The sequence below is a fragment of the Oncorhynchus nerka genome, unplaced genomic scaffold (assembly GCF_034236695.1).
Source record: "Oncorhynchus nerka isolate Pitt River unplaced genomic scaffold, Oner_Uvic_2.0 unplaced_scaffold_1069, whole genome shotgun sequence".
In the NCBI taxonomy this organism is placed as follows: Eukaryota; Metazoa; Chordata; class Actinopteri; order Salmoniformes; family Salmonidae; genus Oncorhynchus; species Oncorhynchus nerka.
In genome coordinates, this window is record NW_027040248.1 from 98,490 (window position 1) to 115,682 (window position 17,193).

Genomic DNA, 17,193 nt, shown 5'->3' on the forward strand with positions numbered 1-17,193 from the left:
ATCTATTAGATACAGGACTCAGGTAATAACACACTGTTACTATCTATTAGATACAGGACTCAGGTAATAACACACTGTTACTATCTATTAGATACAGGACTCAGGTAATAACACACTGTTACTATCTAATAGATACAGGACTCAGGTAATAACACACTGTTACTATCTATTAGATACAGGACTCAGGTAATAACACACTGTTACTATCTAATAGGTACAGGACTCAGGTAATAACACACTGTTACTATCTAATAGATACAGGACTCAGGTAATAACACACTGTTACTATCTATACATGACTCAGGTAATAACACACTGTTACTATCTATACAGGACTCAGGTAATAACACACTGTTACTATCTAATAGATACAGGACTCAGGTAATAACACACTGTTACTATCTAATAGATACAGGACTCAGGTAATAACACACTGTTACTATCTATTAGATACAGGACTCAGGTAATAACACACTGTTACTAGCTATTAGATACAGGTAATAACACACTGTTACTATCTATTAGATACAGGACTCAGGTAATAACACACTGTTACTATCTAATAGATACAGGACTCAGGTAATAACACACTGTTACTATCTAATAGATACAGGACTCAGGTAATAACACACTGTTACTATCTATTAGATACAGGACTCAGGTAATAACACACTGTTACTATCTATTAGATACAGGACTCAGGTAATAACACACTGTTACTATCTATTAGATACAGGACTCAGGTAATAACACACTGTTACTATCTAATAGATACAGGACTCAGGTAATAACACACTGTTACTATCTATACAGGACTCAGGTAATAACACACTGTTACTATCTATTAGATACAGGACTCAGGTAATAACACACTGTTACTATCTATTAGATACAGGACTCAGGTAATAACACACTGTTACTATCTATTAGATACAGGACTCAGGTAATAACACACTGTTACTATCTAATAGATACAGGACTCAGGTAATAACACACTGTTACTATCTATTAGATACAGGACTCAGGTAATAACACACTGTTACTATCTAATAGGTACAGGACTCAGGTAATAACACACTGTTACTATCTAATAGATACAGGACTCAGGTAATAACACACTGTTACTATCTATTAGATACAGGACTCAGGTAATAACACACTGTTACTATCTAATAGATACAGGACTCAGGTAATAACACACTGTTACTATCTATTAGATACAGGACTCAGGTAATAACACACTGTTACTATCTAATAGATACAGGACTCAGGTAATAACACACTGTTACTATCTATACAGGACTCAGGTAATAACACACTGTTACTATCTATTAGATACAGGACTCAGGTAATAACACACTGTTACTATCTATTAGATACAGGACTCAGGTAATAACACACTGTTACTATCTATTAGATACAGGACTCAGGTAATAACACACTGTTACTATCTAATAGATACAGGACTCAGGTAATAACACACTGTTACTATCTATTAGATACAGGACTCAGGTAATAACACACTGTTACTATCTAATAGGTACAGGATTCAGGTAATAACACACTGTTACTATCTAATAGATACAGGACTCAGGTAATAACACACTGTTACTATCTATACAGGACTCAGGTAATAACACACCGTTACTATCTAATAGATACAGGACTCAGGTAATAACACACTGTTACTATCTATTAGATACAGGTAATAACACACTGTTACTATCTAATAGATACAGGACTCAGGTAATAACACACTGTTACTATCTATTAGATACAGGTAATAACACACTGTTACTATCTATTAGATACAGGACTCAGGTAATAACACACTGTTACTATCTAATAGATACAGGACTCAGGTAATAACACACTGTTACTATCTAATAGATACAGGACTCAGGTAATAACACACTGTTACTATCTATTAGATACAGGACTCAGGTAATAACACACTGTTACTATCTATTAGATACAGGACTCAGGTAATAACACACTGTTACTATCTATTAGATACAGGACTCAGGTAATAACACACTGTTACTATCTAATAGATACAGGACTCAGGTAATAACACACTGTTACTATCTATACAGGACTCAGGTAATAACACACTGTTACTATCTATTAGATACAGGACTCAGGTAATAACACACTGTTACTATCTAATAGATACAGGACTCAGGTAATAACACACTGTTACTATCTATTAGATACAGGACTCAGGTAATAACACACTGTTACTATCTAATAGGTACAGGACTCAGGTAATAACACACTGTTACTATCTAATAGATACAGGACTCAGGTAATAACACACTGTTACTATCTATACATGACTCAGGTAATAACACACTGTTACTATCTATACAGGACTCAGGTAATAACACACTGTTACTATCTAATAGATACAGGACTCAGGTAATAACACACTGTTACTATCTAATAGATACAGGACTCAGGTAATAACACACTGTTACTATCTATTAGATACAGGACTCAGGTAATAACACACTGTTACTAGCTATTAGATACAGGTAATAACACACTGTTACTATCTATTAGATACAGGACTCAGGTAATAACACACTGTTACTATCTAATAGATACAGGACTCAGGTAATAACACACTGTTACTATCTAATAGATACAGGACTCAGGTAATAACACACTGTTACTATCTATTAGATACAGGACTCAGGTAATAACACACTGTTACTATCTATTAGATACAGGACTCAGGTAATAACACACTGTTACTATCTATTAGATACAGGACTCAGGTAATAACACACTGTTACTATCTAATAGATACAGGACTCAGGTAATAACACACTGTTACTATCTATACAGGACTCAGGTAATAACACACTGTTACTATCTATTAGATACAGGACTCAGGTAATAACACACTGTTACTATCTATTAGATACAGGACTCAGGTAATAACACACTGTTACTATCTATTAGATACAGGACTCAGGTAATAACACACTGTTACTATCTAATAGATACAGGACTCAGGTAATAACACACTGTTACTATCTATTAGATACAGGACTCAGGTAATAACACACTGTTACTATCTAACAGGTACAGGACTCAGGTAATAACACACTGTTACTATCTAATAGATACAGGACTCAGGTAATAACACACTGTTACTATCTATACATGACTCAGGTAATAACACACTGTTACTATCTATTAGATACAGGACTCAGGTAATAACACACTGTTACTATCTATTAGATACAGGACTCAGGTAATAACACACTGTTACTATCTATTAGATACAGGACTCAGGTAATAACACACTGTTACTATCTAATAGATACAGGACTCAGGTAATAACACACTGTTACTATCTATTAGATACAGGACTCAGGTAATAACACACTGTTACTATCTAATAGGTACAGGACTCAGGTAATAACACACTGTTACTATCTAATAGATACAGGACTCAGGTAATAACACACTGTTACTATCTATACATGACTCAGGTAATAACACACTGTTACTATCTATACAGGACTCAGGTAATAACACACTGTTACTATCTAATAGATACAGGACTCAGGTAATAACACACTGTTACTATCTATTAGATACAGGTAATAACACACTGTTACTATCTAATAGATACAGGACTCAGGTAATAACACACTGTTACTATCTATACAGGACTCAGGTAATAACACACTGTTACTATCTAATAGATACAGGACTCAGGTAATAACACACTGTTACTATCTAATAGATACAGGACTCAGGTAATAACACACTGTTACTATCTAATAGATACAGGACTCAGGTAATAACACACTGTTACTATCTATTAGATACAGGACTCAGGTAATAACACACTGTTACTATCTATTAGATACAGGACTCAGGTAATAACACACTGTTACTATCTATTAGATACAGGACTCAGGTAATAACACACTGTTACTATCTAATAGATACAGGACTCAGGTAATAACACACTGTTACTATCTATACAGGACTCAGGTAATAACACACTGTTACTATCTATTAGATACAGGACTCAGGTAATAACACACTGTTACTATCTATTAGATACAGGACTCAGGTAATAACACACTGTTACTATCTATTAGATACAGGACTCAGGTAATAGCACACTGTTACTATCTAATAGATACAGGACTCAGGTAATAACACACTGTTACTATCTATTAGATACAGGACTCAGGTAATAACACACTGTTACTATCTAATAGGTACAGGACTCAGGTAATAACACACTGTTACTATCTAATAGATACAGGACTCAGGTAATAACACACTGTTACTATCTATACATGACTCAGGTAATAACACACTGTTACTATCTATACAGGACTCAGGTAATAACACACTGTTACTATCTAATAGATACAGGACTCAGGTAATAACACACTGTTACTATCTAATAGATACAGGACTCAGGTAATAACACACTGTTACTATCTATTAGATACAGGACTCAGGTAATAACACACTGTTACTAGCTATTAGATACAGGTAATAACACACTGTTACTATCTATTAGATACAGGACTCAGGTAATAACACACTGTTACTATCTAATAGATACAGGACTCAGGTAATAACACACTGTTACTATCTAATAGATACAGGACTCAGGTAATAACACACTGTTACTATCTATTAGATACAGGACTCAGGTAATAACACACTGTTACTATCTATTAGATACAGGACTCAGGTAATAACACACTGTTACTATCTATTAGATACAGGACTCAGGTAATAACACACTGTTACTATCTAATAGATACAGGACTCAGGTAATAACACACTGTTACTATCTATACAGGACTCAGGTAATAACACACTGTTACTATCTATTAGATACAGGACTCAGGTAATAACACACTGTTACTATCTATTAGATACAGGACTCAGGTAATAACACACTGTTACTATCTATTAGATACAGGACTCAGGTAATAACACACTGTTACTATCTAATAGATACAGGACTCAGGTAATAACACACTGTTACTATCTATTAGATACAGGACTCAGGTAATAACACACTGTTACTATCTAATAGGTACAGGACTCAGGTAATAACACACTGTTACTATCTAATAGATACAGGACTCAGGTAATAACACACTGTTACTATCTATACATGACTCAGGTAATAACACACTGTTACTATCTATACAGGACTCAGGTAATAACACACTGTTACTATCTATACAGGACTCAGGTAATAACACACTTTTACTATCTAATAGATACAGGACTCAGGTAATAACACACTGTTACTATCTAATAGATACAGGACTCAGGTAATAACACACTGTTACTATCTATTAGATACAGGACTCAGGTAATAACACACTGTTACTATCTAATAGATACAGGACTCAGGTAATAACACACTGTTACTATCTAATAGATACAGGACTCAGGTAATAACACACTGTTACTATCTATTAGATACAGGACTCAGGTAATAACACACTGTTACTATCTATTAGATACAGGACTCAGGTAATAACACACTGTTACTATCTAATAGATACAGGACTCAGGTAATAACACACTGTTACTATCTAATAGATACAGGACTCAGGTAATAACACACTGTTACTATCTATTAGATACAGGACTCAGGTAATAACACACTGTTACTATCTATTAGATACAGGACTCAGGTAATAACACACTGTTACTATCTAATAGATACAGGACTCAGGTAATAACACACACTGTTACTATCTATTAGATACAGGACTCAGGTAATAACACACTGTTACTATCTATACAGGACTCAGGTAATAACACACTGTTACTATCTAATAGATACAGGACTCAGGTAATAACACACTGTTACTATCTAATAGATACAGGACTCAGGTAATAACACACTGTTACTATCTATTAGATACAGGTAATAACACACTGTTACTATCTATTAGATACAGGACTCAGGTAATAACACACTGTTACTATCTAATAGATACAGGACTCAGGTAATAACACACTGTTACTATCTATACAGGACTCAGGTAATAACACACTGTTACTATCTATTAGATACAGGACTCAGGTAATAACACACTGTTACTATCTATACAGGACTCAGGTAATAACACACTGTTACTATCTATAGATACAGGACTCAGGTAATAACACACTGTTACTATCTATACAGGACTCAGGTAATAACACACTGTTACTATCTAATAGATACAGGACTCAGGTAATAACACACTGTTACTATCTATTAGATACAGGACTCAGGTAATAACACACTGTTACTATCTATTAGATACAGGACTCAGGTAATAACACACTGTTACTATCTATACAGGACTCAGGTAATAACACACTGTTACTATCTATTAGATACAGGACTCAGGTAATAACACACTGTTACTATCTAATAGATACAGGACTCAGGTAATAACACACTGTTACTATCTATTAGATACAGGACTCAGGTAATAACACACTGTTACTATCTAATAGGTACAGGACTCAGGTAATAACACACTGTTACTATCTAATAGATACAGGACTCAGGTAATAACACACTGTTACTATCTATACAGACTCAGGTAATAACACACTGTTACTATCTATACAGGACTCAGGTAATAACACACTGTTACTATCTATACAGGACTCAGGTAATAACACACTGTTACTATCTAATAGATACAGGACTCAGGTAATAACACACTGTTACTATCTATACAGGACTCAGGTAATAACACACTGTTACTATCTATAGATACAGGACTCAGGTAATAACACACTGTTACTATCTATTAGATACAGGACTCAGGTAATAACACACTGTTACTATCTATACAGGACTCAGGTAATAACACACTGTTACTATCTAATAGATACAGGACTCAGGTAATAACACACTGTTACTATCTATACAGGACTCAGGTAATAACACACTGTTACTATCTATTAGATACAGGACTCAGGTAATAACACACTGTTACTATCTATTAGATACAGGACTCAGGTAATAACACACTGTTACTATCTATTAGATACAGGACTCAGGTAATAACACACTGTTACTATCTAATAGATACAGGACTCAGGTAATAACACACTGTTACTATCTATTAGATACAGGACTCAGGTAATAACACACTGTTACTATCTAATAGGTACAGGACTCAGGTAATAACACACTGTTACTATCTAATAGATACAGGACTCAGGTAATAACACACTGTTACTATCTATACATGACTCAGGTAATAACACACTGTTACTATCTATACAGGACTCAGGTAATAACACACTGTTACTATCTAATAGATACAGGACTCAGGTAATAACACACTGTTACTATCTAATAGATACAGGACTCAGGTAATAACACACTGTTACTATCTATTAGATACAGGACTCAGGTAATAACACACTGTTACTATCTATTAGATACAGGACTCAGGTAATAACACACTGTTACTATCTAATAGATACAGGACTCAGGTAATAACACACTGTTACTATCTAATAGATACAGGACTCAGGTAATAACACACTGTTACTATCTAATAGATACAGGACTCAGGTAATAACACACTGTTACTATCTAATAGATACAGGACTCAGGTAATAACACACTGTTACTATCTATTAGATACAGGACTCAGGTAATAACACACTGTTACTATCTATTAGATACAGGACTCAGGTAATAACACACTGTTACTATCTAATAGATACAGGACTCAGGTAATAACACACTGTTACTATCTATACAGGACTCAGGTAATAACACACTGTTACTATCTATTAGATACAGGACTCAGGTAATAACACACTGTTACTATCTATTAGATACAGGACTCAGGTAATAACACACTGTTACTATCTATTAGATACAGGACTCAGGTAATAACACACTGTTACTATCTAATAGATACAGGACTCAGGTAATAACACACTGTTACTATCTATTAGATACAGGACTCAGGTAATAACACACTGTTACTATCTAATAGATACAGGACTCAGGTAATAACACACTGTTACTATCTAATAGATACAGGACTCAGGTAATAACACACTGTTACTATCTATACTCAGGTAATAACACACTGTTACTATCTATACAGGACTCAGGTAATAACACACTGTTACTATCTATACAGGACTCAGGTAATAACACACTGTTACTATCTAATAGATACAGGACTCAGGTAATAACACACTGTTACTATCTAATAGATACAGGACTCAGGTAATAACACACTGTTACTATCTATTAGATACAGGACTCAGGTAATAACACACTGTTACTATCTAATAGATACAGGACTCAGGTAATAACACACTGTTACTATCTAATAGATACAGGACTCAGGTAATAACACACTGTTACTATCTATTAGATACAGGACTCAGGTAATAACACACTGTTACTATCTATTAGATACAGGACTCAGGTAATAACACACTGTTACTATCTATACAGGACTCAGGTAATAACACACTGTTACTATCTATTAGATACAGGACTCAGGTAATAACACACTGTTACTATCTAATAGATACAGGACTCAGGTAATAACACACTGTTACTATCTAATAGATACAGGACTCAGGTAATAACACACTGTTACTATCTATTAGATACAGGACTCAGGTAATAACACACTGTTACTATCTATTAGATACAGGACTCAGGTAATAACACACTGTTACTATCTAATAGATACAGGACTCAGGTAATAACACACTGTTACTATCTATACAGGACTCAGGTAATAACACACTGTTACTATCTAATAGATACAGGACTCAGGTAATAACACACTGTTACTATCTATAGATACAGGACTCAGGTAATAACACACTGTTACTATCTATTAGATACAGGACTCAGGTAATAACACACTGTTACTATCTATTAGATACAGGACTCAGGTAATAACACACTGTTACTATCTATACAGGACTCAGGTAATAACACACTGTTACTATCTAATAGATACAGGACTCAGGTAATAACACACTGTTACTATCTAATAGATACAGGACTCAGGTAATAACACACTGTTACTATCTAATAGATACAGGACTCAGGTAATAACACACTGTTACTATCTATTAGATACAGGACTCAGGTAATAACACACTGTTACTATCTATACAGGACTCAGGTAATAACACACTGTTACTATCTATTAGATACAGGACTCAGGTAATAACACACTGTTACTATCTAATAGATACAGGACTCAGGTAATAACACACTGTTACTATCTATACAGGACTCAGGTAATAACACACTGTTACTATCTAATAGATACAGGACTCAGGTAATAACACACTGTTACTATCTATACAGGACTCAGGTAATAACACACTGTTACTATCTAATAGATACAGGACTCAGGTAATAACACACTGTTACTATCTATACAGGACTCAGGTAATAACACACTGTTACTATCTATACAGGACTCAGGTAATAACACACTGTTACTATCTATACAGGACTCAGGTAATAACACACTGTTACTATCTAATAGATACAGGACTCAGGTAATAACACACTGTTACTATCTATACAGGACTCAGGTAATAACACACTGTTACTATCTATACAGGACTCAGGTAATAACACACTGTTACTATCTATACAGGACTCAGGTAATAACACACTGTTACTATCTATACAGGACTCAGGTAATAACACACTGTTACTATCTATACAGGACTCAGGTAATAACACACCTCATTACGGTCAATATGGCAACAGGACAGCAGAATATGGAGACGTTGGTGTGAAAGACCTTTATAATTATATAAGGTGTTGGTGGAACAGAAAGATCAGGGCTTCTGCATGTGGAATAGAACCAGTCCCCAAACACCCTTCTGGGGCTTCTGCACATGGAATATAACCAGTTCCCAAACACCCTTCTGGGGCTTCTGCACATGGAATATAACCAGTTCCCAAACACCCTTCTGGGGCTTCTGCATGTGGAATAGAATGAGTTCCCAAACACCCTTTTGGGGCTTCTGCATGTGGAATAGAATGAGTTCCCAAACACGCTTCTGGGGCTTCTGCATGTGGAATAGAACCAGTTCCCAAACACCCTTCTGGGGCTTCTGCATGTGGAATAGAACCAGTTCCCAAACACCCTTCTGGGGCTTCTGCAAGTGGAATAGAACCAGTTCCCAAACACCCTTCTGGGGCTTCTGCACATGGAATAGAACCAGTTCCCAAACACCCTTCTGGGGCTTCTGCATGTGGAATAGAACCAGTTCCCAAACACCCTTCTGGGGATTCTGCACATGGAATAGAACCAGTTCCCAAACACGCTTCTGGGGCTTCTGCACATGGAATAGAACGAGTTCCCAAACACCCTTCTGGGGCTTCTGCATGTGGAATAGAATGAGTTCCCCAACACCCTTCTGGGGCTTCTGCACATGGAATAGAACGAGTTCCCCAACACCCTTCTGGGGCTTCTGCACATGGAATAGAACGAGTACCCCAACACGCTTCTGGGGCTTCTGCACATGGAATAGAACGAGTTCCCCAAACACCCTTCTGGGGCTTCTGCACATGGAATAGAACGAGTTCCCAAACACGCTTCAGCCCCGCTTGAACAAATAGGGAATCAGGGCTTCTGCATGTGGTCTCAGAGAGGAAGAGATTACGTCTGTTTCCAGTAAAACACAGTTTGTTCTCCTCCCAGGGCACGCTGTCTTCCTCCCGGACTCTCACACACAGTGGAGAGAGATCAAACCCTCTCCTCGCCCTATCAGCTATCTGCCCTGTCAGCCGTGGTCAGTCAGCCTCTCCTCTCCCTATCAGCTATCTGCCCTGTCAGCTGTGGTCAGTCAGCCTCTCCTCTCCTCGCCCTATCAGCTATCTGCCCTGTCAGCCGTGGTCAGTCAGCCTCTCCTCTCCTCTCCTCTCCCTATCAGCTATCTGCCCTGTCAGCCGTGGTCAGTCAGCCTCTCCTCTCCTCGCCCTATCAGCTATCTGCCCTGTCAGCCGTGGTCAGTCAGCCTCTCCTCTCCTCGCCCTATCAGCTATCTGCCCTGTCAGCCGTGGTCAGTCAGCCTCTCCTCTCCTCGCCCTATCAGCTATCTGCCCTGTCAGCCGTGGTCAGTCAGCCTCTCCTCTCCTCGCCCTATCAGCTATCTGCCCTGTCAGCCGTGGTCAGTCAGCCTCTCCTCTCCTCGCCCTATCAGCTATCTGCCCTGTCAGCCGTGGTCAGTCAGCCTCTCCTCTCCTCTCCTTGTTTGTTGCGTCGTTCCTCTGGTCTTTGATGCATTTAATACGGCTCTTTCCTCTTAATGGAGACAGGAGGCCTTCCTTCCCAGCAGTAAAAACAGTAGAGAGTCTGCCTGCAACATGTTGTGACCAACGGCCAGGGAGCTGGGGGGTGGGGGGCTGGGGGGCCTCAGACCTGGGTTCAAATAGGATCCGTTTTGTTAATTTGACTCTTTGATTGTTCGTGTCTTTGAGTAGCTAGCTGGGCAGGATGTGTGACTTTTGGGATGACACCATTGGTTCCACGGTGCCAGGTTAGAGAAAAAAATAATCGTATCGGTCAGTTCTGCTGTAGTCCTGAGGCCACGGTGTCGGGAGGCAGGAAGCAGCAGCTGGGTCGGTACGTTCCCTAGAAGCCAGTTAAACAAGACATGAAGGAGAACGGAACCATGAAAGCAGCTCTCTTCATCCATAACATTACCAAACACAAGCTGAGCCACTGTGAAAACAACATATCGTCTACCTTCAAGTGGGCTACCGAGATGGAGAGAGAAACAGAAGCTGAGCCACTGAAAAACAGAGAGAAAGACAGAGAGAGAGAGGAGCAGAGAGATGGAGAGAGAAACAGAGAGAGAGAGAGAAAGACAGAGAGAAAGACAGAGAGAGAGAGAGAAAGAGAGAGACAGAGAGAAAGAGAGAGAGAGAGAGAGAGAGAGAGAGAGAGAAGAGAGAGAGAGAGAGAGAGAGAGAGAGAGACAGAGAGAAAGACAGAGAGAGAGAGAGAGAGAGAGAGAGAGAGAGAGAGAGAGAGACAGAGAGAGAGAGAGAGAGAGAGAGAGAGAGAGAGAGAGACAAAGAGAGAGAGACAGAGAGAGAGACAGAGAGAGACAGAGAGAGACAGAGAGAGAGACAGAGAGAGAGACAGAGAGAGAGACTGAGAGAGAGAGACGGAGAGACAGAGAGAGAGAATGAGACAGAGAGAGAGAATGAGAGCGAGACAGAGAGAGAGAAAGAGACAGAGAGCTCAGTGCTGCAGATCAAACACTAATAGACTACAGAGAACTAGACTAGAGGACAAATTAAAACATATTTTCTGGCACGAGGAGCCCAGTGTTTGTTCCCCTGAGGACCAAAACATCAATTCTGCACTTTTTATCTAATAAACAGTTTTCCAAACGGCAGCCATGACCAACATCACACACACACACACTCGCTAACACACACACACACTCTCACTCTCACACACACACACACACACTCTCACTCTCACACACGCACACACTCGCTAACACACACACACACGCTAACACACAAACACACACACACACACTCGCTAACACACACACACACACACTCGCTAACACACACACACACACGTGTGAGCACATACACACACACACACTCGCTAACACACACACATAAACACACACACGCGGGTGAGCACATACACTCACACACACGTGGGTGCGCACATACACGCACACACTCGCTAACGCACACACATACACACACACACGCGGGTGAGAACATACACTCACACACACACACACTCGCTAACGCACACACATACACACACACGCGCGGGTGAGCACATACACTCACTCACACACACACACACGCGCGGGTGAGCACATACACTCACACACACACATGCGGGGGGGCACATACACTCACTCACACACACACACACGCGGGTGAGCACATACACTCACTCACACACACACACACACACACGTGTGAGCACATACACTCACTCACTCACACACACACACGCGCGGGTGAGCACACACACTCACACACACACATGCGGGGGGGCACACACACTCACTCATACACACACACGCGCGGGTGAGCACATACACTCACTCACACACACACACGTGAGAACATACACTCACACACACACACACACTCGCTAACGCACACTCACACACACACACATGCGGGGGGGCACACACACTCACACACACACATGCGGGGGGGCACACACACACACACACACACACACGCGCGGGTGAGCACACACACACACACACACACATGAGGGGGGGCACACACAAACTTGTGAGTTTGTTGCAACATTTCAACACAAGTTTTTGTGTTGAATGACCTCCTTCCTGTCTCCCCCCCAGCCAATCAGAAACTACCTGGTCCATATGAGGTTGTGTTCTATAACGAAACAGACGACAGTCCCGGCGTCATGCTGTGGCGTTACCCAGAATCCCGTGTGTTGACCTTCGTACGCATCACTCCAGTCCCCTTCAACACCACCGAGGACCCAGAGATCAGCACCGCAGACCTGGGAGACAGACTGAAGGTTGGTACCATCTGTCTGTCTGTCTGTCTGTCTGTCTGTCTGTCTGTCTCTGTATGTCTGTCTGTCTGTCTGTCTGTCTATCTATCCGCAGACCTGGGAGACAGACTGAAGGTTGGTACCATCTGTCTGTCTGTCTGTCTGTCTGTCTGTCTGTCTGTCTGTCTGTCTGTCTGTCTGTCTGTCTGTCTATCTGTCTGTCTATCTATCCGCAGACCTGGGAGACAGACTGAAGGTTGGTGCCATCTGTCTGTCTGTCTGTCTGTCTGTCTGTCTGTCTGTCTATCCGCAGACCTGGGAGACAGACTGAAGGTTGGTACCATCTGTCTGTCTGTCTGTCTGTCTGTCTGTCTGTCTGTCCGCAGACCTGGGAGACAGACTGAAGGTTGGTGCCATCTGTCTGTCTGTCTGTCTGTCTGTCTGTCTGTCTGTCTGTCTGTCTGTCTGTCTATCCGCAGACCTGGGAGACAGACTGAAGGTTGTCTCTCTGTCTGTCTGTCTGTCTGTCTGTTTGTCTCTCTGTCTGTCTGTCTGTCTGTCTGTCTGTCTGTCTATCTATCCGCAGACCTGGGAGACAGACTGAAGGTTGGTACCATCTGTCTGTCTGTCTGTCTCTCTGTCTGTCTGTCTGTCTGTCTGTCTGTCTGTCTGTCTGTCTGTGTCTATCTATCTATCGACCTCCCTCCCTCCCTCCCTACCTACCTCCCTACCTCCCTCCCTCCCCTACCTACCTCCTACCTCCCTCCCTCCCCCCCCTCCCTCCCTCCCTCCTCCCTCCCTCCCTCCCTCCCTCCCTCCCTCCCTCCCTCCCCTCCCCCTCCCTCCCCCTCCCTCCCTCCCTCCCTACCTCCCTCCCTCCCTCCCTCCCTCCCTACCTCCCTCCCTCCCTCCCTCCCCCCCCTACCTCCCTCCCTCCCTCCCTCCCTCTCTACCTCCCTCCCCCTCCCTCCCTACCTCCCTCCTCCCTCCCCTCCCTCCCTACCCTCCCTCCCTCCCTCCCTCCCTCCCTACCTCCCCCTACCTACCTCCCTCCCTCCCTCCCCCTCCCTACCTACCTCCCCTCCCTACCTCCCTCCCTCCCTCCTACCTCCTCCCTCCCTCCTCCTACCTCCCTCCCTCCCTCCCTCCCTCCCTCCCTCCCTCCCTCCCCCTCCCTCCCTCCCTCCCTCCCTCCCCTCCCTCCCTCCCCCTCCCCTCCCTCCCTCCTCCCTCCCCCTCCCTCCTCCCCCTCCCTCCCTCCCTCCCTCCCTCCCTCCCTCCCTCCCTCCCTCCCTCCCTCCCCCTCCCTCCCTCCCTCCCTACCTCCCTCCCTACCTCCCCCTACCCTTACCTCCCTCCCTCCCTCCTCCCTCCCTCCCTCCTCCCTACCTCCCTCCCTCCCTACCTCCCTCCCTCCCCCCTACCTACCTACCTACCTCCCTCCCTCCCTCCCTCCCTTTTGATTCCCTCCCTCCCTACCTCCCTCCCTCTTCCCTACCTCCCTCCCTCCCTCCCTCCCCCTCCCTCCCTCCCTACCTACCTCCTACCTCCCTCCCTACCTCCCTCCCTCCCTCCCTACCTACCTACCTACCTCCCTCCCTCCCTCTCTCCCTCCCTCCCTACCTACCTACCTACCTACCTACCTAGGGCTATGCTAAAGACTCGGTCATTAGGCAGGTTAATACGCATTATAATAAGAAACATTATAAAAATGTCTAGTCTGTTTTGATTCAGATGTAGAAACATGATCTGTTTAGATTCAGATGTAGAAACATGATCTGTTTTGATTCAGATGTAGAAACATGATCTGTTTTGATGTAGAAACGTGATCTGTTTTGATGTAGAAACGTGATCTGTTTTGATGTAGAAACGTGATCTGTTTTGATGTAGAAACATGATCTGTTTTGATTCAGATGTAGAAACGTGATCTGTTTTGATTCAGATGTAGAAACATGATCTGTTTTGATGTAGAAACATGATCTGTTTTGATTCAGATGTAGAAACATGATCTGTTTTGATGTAGAAACATGATCTGTTTAGATTCAGATGTAGAAACATGATCTGTTTTGATTCAGATGTAGAAACATGATCTGTTTTGATGTAGAAACATGATCTGTTTTGATTCAGATGTAGAAACGTGATCTGTTTTGATGTAGAAACATGATCTGTTTTGATGTAGAAACGTGATCTGTTTTGATGTAGAAACATGATCTGTTTTGATGTAGAAACGTGATCTGTTTTGATGTAGAAACATGATCTGTTTTGATTCGGATGTAGAAACATGATCTGTTTTGATTCAGATGTAGAAACATGATCTGTTTTGATGTAGAAACATGATCTGTTTTGATGTAGAAACGTGATCTGTTTTGATGTAGAAACGTGATCTGTTTTGATGTAGAAACGTGATCTGTTTTGATTCAGATGTAGAAACGTGATCTGTTTTGATGTAGAAACGTGATCTGTTTTGATGTAGAAACGTGATCTGTTTTGATGTAGAAACATGATCTGTTTTGATTCAGATGTAGAAACATGATCTGTTTTGATCTGATTTTTTGATTCAGATGTAGAAACATGATCTGTTTTGATGTAGAAACGTGATCTGTTTTGATTCAGATGTAGAAACGTGATCTGTTTTGATGTAGAAACGTGATCTGTTTTGATTCAGATGTAGAAACGTGATCTGTTTTGATGTAGAAACGTGATCTGTTTTGATTCAGATGTAGAAACGTGATCTGTTTTGATGTAGAAACGTGATCTGTTTTGGATCCAGATGTAGAAACATGATCTGTTTTGGATCCAGATGTAGAAACGTGATCTGTTTTGATGTAGAAACATGATCTGTTTTGGATCCAGATGTAGAAACGTGATCTGTTTTGATGTAGAAACGTGATCTGTTTTGATTCAGATGTAGAAACGTGATCTGTTTTGATGTAGAAACATCTGTTTTGATTCAGATGATCTGTTTTGAAAAACGTGATCTGTTTTGATGTAGAAACGTGATCTGTTTTGGATCCAGATGTAGAAACATGATCTGTTTTGGATCCAGATGTAGAAACGTGATCTGTTTTGATGTAGAAACATGATCTGTTTTGGATCCAGATGTAGAAACGTGATCTGTTTTGATGTAGAAACGTGATCTGTTTTGATTCAGATGTAGAAACGTGATCTGTTTTGATGTAGAAACGTGATCTGTTTTGATTCAGATGTAGAAACGTGATCTGTTTTGATGTAGAAACGTGATCTGTTTTGGATCCAGATGTAGAAACATGATCTGTTTTGGATCCAGATGTAGAAACGTGATCTGTTTTGGATTCAGATGTAGAAACGTGATCTGTTTTTATTCAGATGTAGAAACGTGATCTGTTTTGGATCCAGATGTAGAAAACGCGATCCGTTTTGACAACGTGGAGGAATATAATATCACGTATCAGTGCTTTTTGAAAGAAGTGATTTCTGGGTAATTATCAGACACTGGATCTGATTTACACATCTGACACACAGGCCTCCGTCCACAGCCCTCTTCAGTCTCATGATATGATCTTATTCTCCAAATACTCACGCTCTGCTAAGCCAGGGGGGTTGGAGGGGAGATGGGGGAGAGGGGGTTGGGGGGGATGGGGGGAGGGGGGAGATGGGCGGAGAG

General features: G+C 41.1%; 1 protein-coding gene across 1 annotated transcript in view; it reads left to right on the top strand.

The window, feature by feature from the left end:
* LOC135570170 (intermembrane lipid transfer protein VPS13B-like) overlaps positions 1-17,193 on the top strand; it is a gene marked incomplete at its 3' end in the record, with an annotated part of 140,404 nt that overhangs the window by 48,781 nt on the left and 74,430 nt on the right. Inside the window, exon 8 of the mRNA XM_065016243.1 lies at positions 13,390-13,574. Within this exon, the coding sequence (XP_064872315.1) occupies positions 13,390-13,574 (185 nt within the window). The remainder of the gene's footprint in view (positions 1-13,389; positions 13,575-17,193) is intronic.